We start from the raw sequence: 13,599 nt of genomic DNA, 5'->3' as shown, positions 1-13,599 counted from the left end.
TATATATATATATAAGATAAGATTCTCGCTGCGTTCGTAAATTCAAGGCTAAAGTTGTTGAAAGACGTTAAGAATTTGACTTCTATATTAGTGGTCCAATATTTTTGTGATAATGTCAACATTGTTATAATACGAATTTTTTATTTTACCCAATAATAATGTTCTTTTGGAGAAAAACTATAAATAAGGGTTTACGTTTTGGGTCATAAACCCAGTGAGGATTCAGTCATATCTATCATCTACATGAAAGGTTTAAAAAATTCAAAAATTTCAGATCAAACCGGATAATATATTCCTTAAGTATTGAATGTGTTACAAATAGTAAAGTAGAAGAAATTAAAATATATATATACACACACACGAACTTTTAGGGCAATGGAATAGAAGTATTTTGAGATAAACTAATCTACTCTAGATTTTGCATCACCATAATAAAACATATAGATGATGAACACACTCTTGTATTAAAATTAAAGAAATTTAAAAAAATATTAAAAAGTTAAAGATAAAAAGAAAACAATGAATTAGAAATAAAAAAAGTAAATAGCTAGATAAAAAAGATATAAAAGAGAGAAAAATGGAAAATTTTCAATAAACCTAAGGAGAAATATCTTACAGTTTAACCAAATCTATCAACTATAGTTTATTTATAAGCTACTACATATTAAGGAAATAATTAAAATGCTAAATAAAAAACGTTGAGAAACTTTATTAAACTAAGGATACACACAAAAATATAAAAAAGAAGGATATCTATTTGTAATTAATTAATTAACAACCACTTTAAAGTTTTCAATTTTTTGGATCTAAAATAAAAATAAAAACAAGGAAATAAGTAGGTCCAGCCCAATAAGAAAAGACAAAATCAGTCATTAACATTCGATCTAAGCCCATTTATGTTGGAGATCCACATTTCGGCGAGCCTGCAGCGTCCTCGAGGCATGGGAGGCGGCAGCACGACAGGTAGGTCCCGAAATCCGGCGAAGTTCGCGTCCCAAGACCACAAGTTGACAACTTGCGTTTGCTGTCGAGTCTCGGTGATTAATTAATTTTTAACATCAATAACAACTTTAAAATCATCATTGTTTCAATTTTCAAAGCTAAATCACTAATAGAAATGTACTCAATAAGTGATACTAATGTTTTAAGAACACTTTGGAATAATTTGCACTAATATTCAAACAACTCATAACTAAATTAACAAATTTAACTTGTAAACACTATATTGTCATTATAAAACTCCATATAAACTATCTTGAAACATTAAAACTAAAATTCGACCGTATTTTTTTAGTGTGATTGAGTCACGGGTCACATGGGTCATATAGTGCAAAAATATCTCCGGGTCACATGGATCACATGAGAATCACATGGGTCATAAAATGCAAAATTGTTTCTGTCTCTTCAAGGTTTAAACATGGTACTAGTGCAAAGAAATCAACCCTATTAAACATCGTGCTAATGCAAAGAGATCATACTCATAGAAAATGTATTTCATACTTGATAGAAGTTATTTTACAAACATACTTGAGAACTAAATGAAATCATATAAACAAGTTATTAAACAAATAACAATATTTTTATTTGTCTTTCTTTGATCACTTTGTTCGCGGTTTGTCTGAGCTTGGAAACCGGTTTTGTTTGGATCTACGGGTTTTCTGTTTATCTTCCACAATCGGAGGTAATACCATGAGGTTTGTATCACGTAGATCGTCAATCAGATTCATGATATAAAAAAATATCCCCTTTGCTATTTTGATTTCAAAAAATGTCATTCTCCAACGACTCGGTGACCAGAAGATTAATCTTGGTCACATTGGTCATAATAATAAATTTATGGTGATTACACTAATTCATTATGTTCATACATTGTATATCTTACTAATCATTTGATAAAAATATTATAAATTCAAAGTTATGACCAATATGACCAAGATTAAATTTCTGATCATATGGGTCGCAGATGGAGAATGGTATGTTTTGAAGTCGAAATATCAAAAGGAAAGTATTTTTTTATAATGGCATGTATAAAGAACATAAGTTTGTGATCCGTATATAAGACATATGATTCATTGTGAACTATATGATTCATGTGACCGTGTGATCATATGACCACACGATCACATAGATCATATGAGTCACATGAGTCATATGGAGGAGAGAGAAAATCAGAGGAGAGATAGAATATGCAGAAAGAAATAAAAACTATATTTTGGAAAACTAAATGATTTTTTTAATTAATTAAAAAATAATAAAATGGTTATTGTACTTTTAGAGAGTTATATTTGAAGTAAGATTTTTTTTTAGAAGAGGGTATACTTTGAAGTATAATGATATTTCTGATAATAGTCCCGATAATAAAACCTTTAGTTATTTTGGTGAACAGTTTTAGAAGTACCAAGGAACGGGTTTAAATAGTCAGCCGTAGAATATGGTACTCCCCAAACCCTAAAATTCGACCTCAAGCAACTTTTTTAGAGTTCGATTTGCTCGAGGACTCGTCCGTCTCGGTCCAATTTCTATCACGCCTCTTCGTCAACAGGTTCTATACCTTCTCGATTATCTCTTTCGTTATTCCTGTTTGTGTTGATTCTTCTCGATTTGTTCATGGGTTCATCGGCTTGGGATTCTACCTCGATCTGGTAGCTTGTGGATTGTATTTCGCCCTCCTTTCGTAATCTTCTTTGGTGGGTTTAGTCCGGACATTTTTTTTAGATCTCGTGTCTTGTCCATATTATTTCCGCCTATGGTGCTTTAAACTTTGATTTTGGCTTCTCCGTCTGTCCCGGCTTTGATATTGCCTCTGTATGTTCTTTTTGTTCAAAGAATGTTAATGTATTTTTGCTGGATTCGTTTCCTGGGTCTGAATTTTATTCATTTCTGAATCATGGTTGTTGATTCGTTGGTTGTGCATTTTTTTCTTTCTAATTTAACCTGCGAAATGTTTCTACTTGTGTTTTTGCCGGAAGTGTAGAATTTTGAGGAGGTGACTACAAGATGTTCGATAGAATGTCCGACAGAAAAAAGCTCCTTGAACTTGTTCATTTCTTAGTTTGTACCAAAATCGGGTTATATTTTTATGAAAATCAAACCAATTGAGCTCGAGGGTTCTAAAAGTCGTTCAAGTGAGCAATATGTTATTCACTGATCTTAGTTACAAATTGTTTTGTTCCTGATCTTGATCCATTCACCCCACTTGGTTGGTTGGAAAGTTCGTAGAATCCTAGTAAATCTCGGAAGAAATGCTGTTGAATCTTTTGCTTATTAAGTTTCGGTGAAGTCGATGTTTGTCAGATTGAGCCTAGAAACACCATTAGTATTTAGTTCGATCAACTGTCTGAAGATTGAGCCTCTGTTTTTTTTTCTGAAACGTAAGTCATTATTGATCTTCATTGTCTACAGGTTCAATTTGAGTTGCTCTTGGATGGGTTCTGATGATTGTATTGCAAATTGACTTTTCTCTGTTATGACACAGTGATAGAGATTTCAATGCCTCCATTGGGGAATTTTGAATTTTTATTCTTCTTTTGTTTGTTGGATGTTGACTAGTGAACCATGTCATGCTTATTATTATATTTTGAAATGTTTAAATGGAATCTTCTGTATGCGTCATCTCATGTCCAACAGTTAGGTTTTTTTGGGCACCAAATAAAGGAAACTTTTTGAACTTAACATATGGGAATATCCAAAGAACAAAACTTTTTGATGTAATAGAAAAATAATACTAACTAAAGAAGTGTTACAGAAGCTAAAATGAGTAAGAAAAAATTGGACTAGGAGATTGTTGGAATATTCTGTCTCTTGGTGTGTCTGTGTGTGGGACTTGCTACCTTTAAGTTCCTTGCTTCACCCCCCCCTTCTTAAAAGCGCTTAATCTATGTTCATCCATATTTCCGAAACCTACCACCTTACCTGCCTTTATTCTTCTTCTTTGGCATCTTCTTTCTTAATCGTTTTACCAGTAAGTGGCACAACTCCATTTTTCTTTCAGATGTGGTTTTTATGGATCTGATATGGGTTGGTGTTTTTATGCACAGATATGGGTAGCTCCGGTGGTGAAGTCAACTGGAAACTTGAGGACCATCCCAAGCTCCCCAAGGGCAAGCCCATCGCCGTCATTGTCTTGGATGGTTGGGGTGAGTCTGATCCTGATCAGTACAACTGCATCTACGAGGCTCCCACTCCTGCTATGGATTCCCTCAAGAATGTATGCTCCTTTCTTTTTATACTTTTTTTCTTTTAAATTTTTTGTTAGATTAGTTTTACATCCTATGGGTTTGGTTTGCTACTTTTGCAGGGCGCTCCTGATCATTGGAGGCTCATCAAAGCCCATGGTACTGCCGTTGGCCTTCCCAGCGAAGATGACATGGGCAACAGTGAAGTTGGCCACAATGCTCTTGGAGCCGGTCGCATTTTTGCTCAAGGGTTTCCTTCTCTACTCCCTCTATTTTTTTTTCTGCTCATCCATGTATCTTTCTTCCGTTCTCTTATTTTTCCTCTCTCTTTCAGTGCTAAGCTTGTTGACATAGCTCTTGCTTCCGGAAAAATTTATGACGGAGAGGGTTTCAAATACATATCTGAATCTTTTGACAAGGGCACCCTGCACCTCATCGGACTTCTGAGCGATGGTGGAGTCCACTCCCGCCTTGATCAGTTGCAGGTTTGTAGTATTCTATCGTATGGCTTCTATTGTGTTGTACGAATATGTTTGGCAGAGGTTGGCATTGTTGACTGTTTAAATTTCTTTGGTGCAGTTACTGCTAAAGGGCACTGCAGAACGGGGTGCCAAAAAGATACGAGTCCATATTCTTACTGATGGTCGTGATGTTCTCGATGGTTCTAGTATTGGTTTTGTGGAAACTCTTGAGAATGATCTTGTGAAATTACGTGAGAAAGGTGTTGATGCTCAGATTGCATCTGGTGGAGGTCGTATGTATGTGACAATGGACCGTTATGAGGTTGGATTTTGTTTTATTGTTCTTAAGAATACCACTTACACATATTCTAGGCCTTACAAGTATTTGCATATATGCTATGCGTTGCGTTGTATGGGGAATTGCTGGCACTTGTGTTTAGCAGGTTTTACTTTGTGCTTGGGGTGAGATGAGGATCATTTTTGTTGAAATTTTATGCTTCTTCATGTTCAATTTGTGGTGTTTTTTTCTTCAAGATTAGTCAAATTCTGCTACCTGCGTGCAGAATGATTGGAATGTTGTGAAACGAGGATGGGATGCTCAAGTTCTTGGAGAAGCTCCTCACAAGTTTAAAAGTGCTGTAGAAGCTGTTAAGAGGTTGAGGGAGGATACCGGTTGCAATGACCAATATTTGCCTCCATTTGTCATTGTTGATGATAGCAGCAAGGCTGTCGGCCCAATTCTAGATGGTGATGCTGTTGTTACTTTCAATTTCCGGGCAGACCGCATGACCATGCTTGCAAAGGCACTCGAATATGAAAACTTTGACATATTTGATCGTGTCCGATTCCCAAAGATACGATATGCTGGAATGCTTCAATATGATGGTGAGCTGAAGCTTCCTAGCCGTTATCTTGTTTCTCCTCCAGAGATAGATAGAACATCTGGTGAATATCTGGTGCACAATGGGATCCGCACTTTTGCGTGCAGGTAATGTCTATCTTCTGTTAAAATTTTACCATATATTTTCCTTTCCTTTGTTACCTTGTCTAATTTTGCCATTTCCCATTTGGCTAAGCTTACCAAAGCTATGCGTTCTTTGTCTCTTTTTGCTTGTTAGAGTTCATAACAGTGTATTCTTTGTTGATTAAACTGAAGCAAAGGACCTAGCCAATCTTTTCCTTGTAGAATTTATATATTTGAAGAAAGGTGTTTCATAGGAAAGAACCGAATCTCGGATCATACTAATTGATATGTGCAATGCAATTTTTATAAATCAGTGAGACTGTCAAGTTTGGGCATGTCACCTTCTTTTGGAATGGCAACCGGTCTGGATATTTCAACAAGGAATTGGAGGAGTATGTTGAAATCCCTAGTGATAGTGGGATATCATTCAATGTTAAGCCAAAGATGAAAGCCCTGGAAATAGCAGAGAAGGCAAGAGATGCAATCCTTAGCGGCAAATTTGACCAGGTGGGGTATACATATTCTTCATCATCATGTATCAAACCTCAAAACGTTACTGAAGAAGCTTCTGTTGTTATGTCTCAATTTTTGTCGTTTTTGCTTTTCCAGGTGCGTGTTAACCTGCCAAATGGAGATATGGTGGGGCATACAGGTGATATCCAAGCCACTGTTGTTGCATGTGAAGCTGCTGATGTAGCTGTGAAGGTATGTATATATGATTTCAGATCTTTGAGGGCTCATGGGAGTGAGAACGAAGTACGAATCGTGACTGAAAAACGTGTTTCTGTCTGGTTGCAGATGATCCTTGATGCCATAAAACAGGTTGGAGGTATATATGTCGTCACTGCCGATCATGGAAATGCTGAGGACATGGTGAAGAGGGACAAATCTGGAAAGCCACTTTTTGGCAAGGATGGGAACCTTCAGATTCTTACCTCTCACACTCTGAAACCAGTAAGTTACATATAACAACACTCTGTTTGTGGACATTTCATTTGGTGGCAGTTGATGAGCATGAACATTAGAACTAAGAATGCTGGTTTTATGAGTATTAATCCGAACCCAGAAATCTCGGTCCTAATATTATGAAAAAAGTATGGTTGTAGAATATTCCGTAACTGTTGTCTCGGATGCAACAAATATAGGTTCCGATTGCGATAGGTGGCTCTGGTTTGTCAGCTGGAGTGAGATTCAGGAAAGATCTTCCAACGGGCGGGCTTGCAAACGTTGCTGCAACGGTCATGAACCTTCACGGGTTTGTGGCTCCGAGCGACTACGAGCAGACCCTTGTCGAAGTAGCGGAGAACTAAGGAGATATGTGCAACTCATTGCCTTGGTTAATGAAAAGAATGGCTTGATTCGAACTCTCCCCATTTATTCGGTTCTGCACTTGCCGCTTACACCTTTTGGCAAGTAAGTAACCGACCCTATATTTCTACAAATTAATAATTGAAGCTACAAAAGGTTGAAGCAGTTTTCTTCCTGTATCACTCACTCTTGGATCATCATGTTGGCGGTTTTTCTGCTCTTGGTGTCTTTGGAGAGACAGACGAGGACGGGATACGTATGAAGTGTATTGTTCTTGCTGTTGTTGTCTCATAATCTTCAGCCTTCACATTTAGCAAAATTGGAATCTTGTTTTTCTTTTTGTCGGTTTAATTTTTTTTTTGGGGGATTCGTATGAAAAACCGGAATGACGTTGGTTTGAGTAACTTAAACTAATTTTCTCCTCTCTTTTTTTTCGCAGCTCATTTTTCGTCATTTTATTTTCATAAATTGAGAACCATAGTGAACTTTGAAAGTTTTATAATCTTTATTTTGATCTTTGGTTTTTCATTTTATTTTGCATTTTACTTTTAATATGCTATTTTTATGTTTTATTTGTATTAAATTGAAATATGACTTTTTTTTGTCGTAATGAATTTTTTTTATCGTATTTGTTTTAAATTTGACAGAATAATTCAACAATACATGTAATTTAAGATGTCCTTTTTGTACAGTCTCTTTTTTTTATTCCCGGATAAACATCCATATCTTTGAAGCTCCGTGTACTTGGTAAACATTTTCTTAAAAAAAAAAAAATCAATATGTAATTATATTAATAACAAACTAATTCTATACATATAAGAATATTCAAGCTTATTTACCAAAAAAATAATAATATTCAAGCTTGTGTGTGGCCACCGGCGCTTCATAACAAATGAATTACCAAAACGAAAAATGTTTACAGACTGCCTCTAGGCCCTACCATCATCTGTTTCTTTCTTTCAACGTCATTACAATCTCATGCATTCGAATTCTCATTTCTCTTTTTTTCTTTTATAATAACACGTAAGGGTATCTATTAATTTTTTTATAACTAAAAAATTCACCCAACCTCACCCCAATTATATCTTTTACGGTCGAGAGGCAGTCTGTAAAACCGAAATTAAATTGTGCACCTTCCTCCTTACTTCTAGAGTTGAATCGGTCACCTTGAATATTTAACGATCGCTTTGCGATCCGACCACCTCAAACGTCTATCACTCGACTAACAGAAGGTGAATTTGTTATTCTTTTATGGGGGTCAAAGTCATGATATGTATTTATTTTCCAAGAAAAATATACAATGACCCTTAAAACAAATTCGTTTTCCTCACGGTTGTAACCATCTCCCCAAGATTGCCGTACGTCTTAAGTACCTCTTTTTTGTTTCTTTTTTTCTTTGGCCTTTCAATATATATATACACACACACTATATTGTTCTTTATTACATTAAGAAACCATATGTACTATTATTATTATTATTATTAGATTTACTGTTTCTTTACAGTTACGTGTACAGATCGTATGATTCGTATCTAACCCTTTTAGGTTAAGAGTAGTGAGAAAATATATATTATATTCACTTTTAACACGTCAGAATTTATTTTTGTTAGCAACTTGTCTCTTTACAAAACCGAAAATGTCAAAAAAAGAAGGCTCACCGACATAGTGATGTATGAAATTCGAGAAGCTTTGATATATAAGTTTATATTATATATATGCCCAATATTGGATAGGTGAATTCGTAAGAAAAGATGTAAATTTTTTTTTAACTCGGATTCAAATCTCTATTTAGAAAAAAACATTCACGTGGAATTTTTAATCTATTTCTAAATATTCACGTAGAATTTTTAATCTTTTAGGAGATATAGTTGGTCCCGTTCGATGAATTTCTAGATTATATAAAAATAGTTTATATTATATTCTGATACGACAATACAATAGCATGTATTAATTGGACTTACTCGTAATTTTAAATTGGGTTTGAGGTAACGTATTTTAAAAGAACATTAAATGCTGTCTTGATGAACTATTGGAGCTTGTTAACATATTCAGTTAGGCTGGCGATGATGATGTTAATTGCTCTTAAATATTAATAATGAGATTAGTCGTTGTTTATTAAGTTCTTTGAGTAAATACAAAATGTTTTCCACGAGATAATTATTCTCTAGAAATTTCACACTTGTCAATTAGTATAGTCTAAATACAATGTTTATTTCTGTTAATTACAAATACAAAGCAATAATTATTCAATTATAAAATTAGTCCAGTGGATAAAGTTAGATTGTAAAAAAAAAAAGATTGTATATTTTTAGGTTAGCTCAGCAACTCTTACTATATTGGATATTTCCAATTTTGTTTGAAATGATAAAAATCCGTTAAAAATCAGTATTTTCAACGGAATTCTAATAAATAAAATCCGTTACAATTTTATCATTCCGTTGAAAATATAATAAAAAATAAAAAATAAAAAAATAGATCTATCATACTAAAATAATAAAAAATAAAAATAAAAATATCATAAAATAAAAATATAATAAAATAATTAGATATATATACACATATAATACATACATAATACATACATATATATATATATCAATATATATATATATATTATACATACTTATATATATATATATAGTAACAGACTCATAAAAATTTAAGGTCAGAGATAATAATATTAATATACATTTAAAATATAAAAAATAATAAAAATATATAATTACAAAGATTTATATAGAGCTAAATTTAATTTTAATATGAGATCATTTAACAATTTTATGTAAATTTTTTTAAACTTTATAAAAAATTAAAATTTTCAATCAATTAAATAGGTCATGTGTCTCATCTCTTTTTTCTGCCCTATATATATATATGTATTTATATGTGTATATATACGTTTGTATTATATATATGTATATATTTAATTGTTTTATATTATATGATGTAGCGACCACGTGTACCACCACATTAGAAAAAATTAACGGTGTTAATTACCATTAGTGTGGAGTTTGAAATTTGATGAAATTTAAATAGTTCAGTTTTTTAATATTATTTTGATAATAGTTTATATTATTTTAATCAAACTGAAAAGTTTAATATTTAATTTAAAATTTCATGTAAAGTTGAATATTAAATATATTAATTTCTCAATTTTTAAAATTTATCAAAATTTTCGACGGCGAAAAAAGAAAGACTCTCACCTGATTTATTTTACGGATAGATAAAAATAAAAAGGCATAGAGAAAGTCTATGTATGGCTTTTCACAGTCAGAAAAGCAAGAGATAGTGTAAGTCATATATGACTCATGAGCGAAGGTACATTTTCGGTAAGTCGAAAGGCAAATAACTTAAAGATTTGGTTATTCAACTTTTTATTTTTCTAATTATTTTATATTCAAATTTTATTTTGAGGAAAAAAAAATAATTGCATAGTTGATGCATATGATCATCACCCTCTTACCAACTCTCGACCAATCGTATTGTTTCAGATTTTGAAATATATATATATATATATATATATGTGTGTGTGTGTGTGTATATAATGATACAATTTTTGTAAGATATTCTATTGAATTGAAATATTTTCTTCTGAAATACGTTTAATTGAAAAATAATGCGATTCAGATAATAAAATAAAAATTTCCGTTGACGTTATTTTTGTGGATTTAATCAAATTCTATGTCGTATTAATTATACCCACAAGTTGCTGGAACAAAAAAATCTAATTCAAGCAAGGCATTGTCCCGTGCGAGAAAAGAAGGTCTTCATTCATGTTTACTAAAGATTTAAAAAATAAAATTCTCTAAATCTATCGTCCAAACTTAACACTATATTTTGAGTTAACATAACTATATTTGATTAAAGAAAACTATAATAAGAAAAAGAGAGAATTGTTGAAAAAACTGTTTAGTCTCAATTTAAATTCTATATTTTTTCATCACAATTAATTTATTCTAAAAAAATCTTATACTTTTATATTTTTTCATCAAAAAGTTTTTACCGTCAAATAACAAACGAAAATTGTGACAGGTGTAAGTAGCACAAACAATTTTAACCAAAAAAAAAAGTAGTACGGACAATGAGCGGTTTTTCGAGTACCATTATGATGGTTGTGATGCTCTATACTGATCGTACGATATGAGAATATGTACATTATGATGAATTCATTGGATGAATACATTGTTTGTTCATTATTTATTTTGCATATTTGATAAATAATGATATCCATGGATCGTTATGAACGATCCTAAATTCTTTAGTCGCTTGTCATTGTGAGAGCAATGATGAATTAAAACTAACATGAGGCGTGATGGATGATCATAGTGATGATCATGTGTATTTGATACGGATCACGATCATGGGTACTTGTTTGGAACAAGTGACCGGATGACTCGTGTGAGGCTATGAAGTCTGAGATGCAATCCATGTACGACAACAAAGTATGGACTTTGGTTAATGCATCTGAAGGGTGAAACCCATCAGGTGCAAGTGGGTTTTCAAGAAGAAAACCGACATGGATGGCAACGTGTATACCTATAAGACACGATTGGTGGCGAAAGGGTTTCGGCAAATTCATGGTATTGACTATGATGAAACTTTCTCGTCCGTCATGATGCTTAAATCCATCAGGATTCTGCTAGGCATAGCTGCATATTATGACTATGAGATATGACAAATGGATGTCAAGACTGCGTTCCTTAATGGGAACCTACTTGAGGATGTGTATATGATATAACGCGAGAGTTTTGTCGATCCAAAGAGTTCGGGAAAGGTGTGCAAGCTTCAGAAGTCCATTTATGGACTGAAGCATGCTTTAAGGAGTTGGAATCTTCGATTTGATGAGACAATCAAACAGTTTGGTTTCTCACAAAACGAGGATGAGTCATGTGTTTATAAGAAGATCAGTGGGAGCACGGTTATTTTTCTGGTGCTATATGTGGATGATATCTTGCTCATAGGAAACGATGTTCCTACCTTGCAAGACGTTAAGTCTTGGCTAGGAACACAGTTCTCTATGAAGGACTTAGGAGAAGCTGCCTATAACCTAGGCTCAAGATCTATAGAGATAGATTTAGAAGGCTTCTGGCCCGAAGTCAGAGTACATACATCGACAAAGTTCTGAATCGGTTCAAAATGCAAGAGTCAAAGAGAGGACTCTTGCCGATGTGTCATGGTGTTGTTCTCAGCAAGACCCAGTGTTCTAAGACACTTGATGAGCGAGAACGGATGGATAGGATCCCATATGCTTCGACAATAGGATCTATCATGTATGCCATGTTATGTACTAGGCCGGATGTATCGTACACGTTGAGCATTACGAACAGTTACCAGTCGAATCCAGGAGTCACACTGGATCGCGGTTAAGAATATCCTTAAGTACTTGAGAAGGACTAAGGATTTATTCTTGATATATGGTGGATCGGGAAGACGAGCTCGCTATAAACGGTTATACTGATGCTAGTTTCCAATCGGAACAAGATGACTACAGATCGCAATCAAGCTATGTCTTCTGCTTGAATAGAGGCATTGTTAGTTGGAAGAGTCCCAAATAGGCCACCATAGCAGATTCTACTACAGAGACTGAGTAAATTGTCACATCAGATGCAACGAATGAAGTTGTTTGGATCAGAAAGTTTTTGGGTGACTTGGCGTCGTTCCTAGCGTAATGAACCCCATTGCGTTATATTGTGATAACAATGGGGCGATAGCACAAGCTAAGGAACCTAGGTCACACAAACGATCCAAACATATACTCAGACGTTTTCACTTAATAAGGGAAATTGTAGATAGAGGCAATGTGCACATATGCAAGATATCGACGGATGACAACATAATCGATCCCTTGACGAAACCCCTCCCACCGTCAAAGCATGAGGGTCATGTTCGGGATATGGGACTTAGATGCATTGTAGATCATAATTAGAGCAAGTGGGAGACTGATGGTTGTGATGCTCTATGATGATAGTACAATATGAGAATATGTACATTATGATGAATTCATTGGATGAATGCATTGTTTATTCATTATTTATTTTGTATATTTGATAAATAATGACATCCATGGATCGTTATGAACGATAATAAATTCTTTAGTTGTCATTGTGAGAGCAATGATGAATTCAGACTAACATGAGGCGTGATGGATGGTCATAATGATGATCATGTGTATTGGATACGGATCACGATCATGGGTACTTGTTTGGAACAAGTGACCGGATGACTCGATGAGATTGTCGATTGGATGTTATCAATGACTTGAATCTCACATGATAGTTTACTTTGGATCCTTAGACCTGAGATATCTATTATATCCAAAATGAAGAGTAATGTATTTTGATTGCATCAAATGTCGTCTTTAACCGGATGATTATTGATGTCGCAAATCTAAGTGTAGAAATATGATCAAGTAATAATATCCTAGATTCAACAAATACCGCAAGTGTACGGTTCGATTGTAGTAACTAGGGTCGAACACAGCGACAAGTAAACAACTGAATCAAATCTAAATCTAAGTCTAAATCTAGATAAAATAATGTGGATGTGGGAATGTAGCAAAACAAACGACAAAACGGCTGTAAACTATGAATGATGAACACTGCAGGCTTCGAGATTGCTTTACATGCAAAGATCTTTCAAAAGATGTAAACTTAGTGGTTTATCTATCCAATCCAGGGAATTCAAGCTCTAA

At 33.9% G+C, this 13,599-nt stretch overlaps 1 protein-coding gene across 2 annotated transcripts; it reads left to right on the top strand.

Annotated features, from left to right (window-relative positions):
• The first annotated feature begins 2,424 nt into the window (after nt 1-2,424).
• LOC104803424 (probable 2,3-bisphosphoglycerate-independent phosphoglycerate mutase 2) lies at nt 2,425-7,351 on the top strand. Of its 2 annotated transcripts, XR_770210.1 has the most exons (11): nt 2,425-2,542; nt 4,038-4,207; nt 4,298-4,425; nt 4,510-4,660; nt 4,755-4,958; nt 5,200-5,624; nt 5,915-6,107; nt 6,210-6,305; nt 6,399-6,554; nt 6,746-7,013; nt 7,150-7,351. XR_770210.1 is itself a non-coding variant. In XM_010527355.1 (10 exons), exons 2-10 carry the CDS (start codon nt 4,040-4,042, stop codon nt 6,908-6,910), a joined length of 1,686 nt encoding a protein of 561 aa, XP_010525657.1. In that variant the 5' UTR covers nt 2,425-2,542; nt 4,038-4,039; the 3' UTR covers nt 6,911-7,351. The 2 variants fall into 2 exon arrangements, 1 of the variants encoding a protein (XP_010525657.1); XM_010527355.1 differs by having other exon boundaries at nt 6,746-7,351.
• The last annotated feature ends 6,248 nt before the right edge of the window (nt 7,352-13,599 follow it).

Source organism: Tarenaya hassleriana, unplaced genomic scaffold (genome assembly GCF_000463585.1).
Source record: "Tarenaya hassleriana unplaced genomic scaffold, ASM46358v1 Cleome87, whole genome shotgun sequence".
Lineage (NCBI taxonomy): Eukaryota > Viridiplantae > Streptophyta > Magnoliopsida > Brassicales > Cleomaceae > Tarenaya > Tarenaya hassleriana.
The sequence above is the reverse complement of the archived record's forward strand: the minus strand, read 5'-3'. Positions and strand labels throughout refer to the sequence as shown.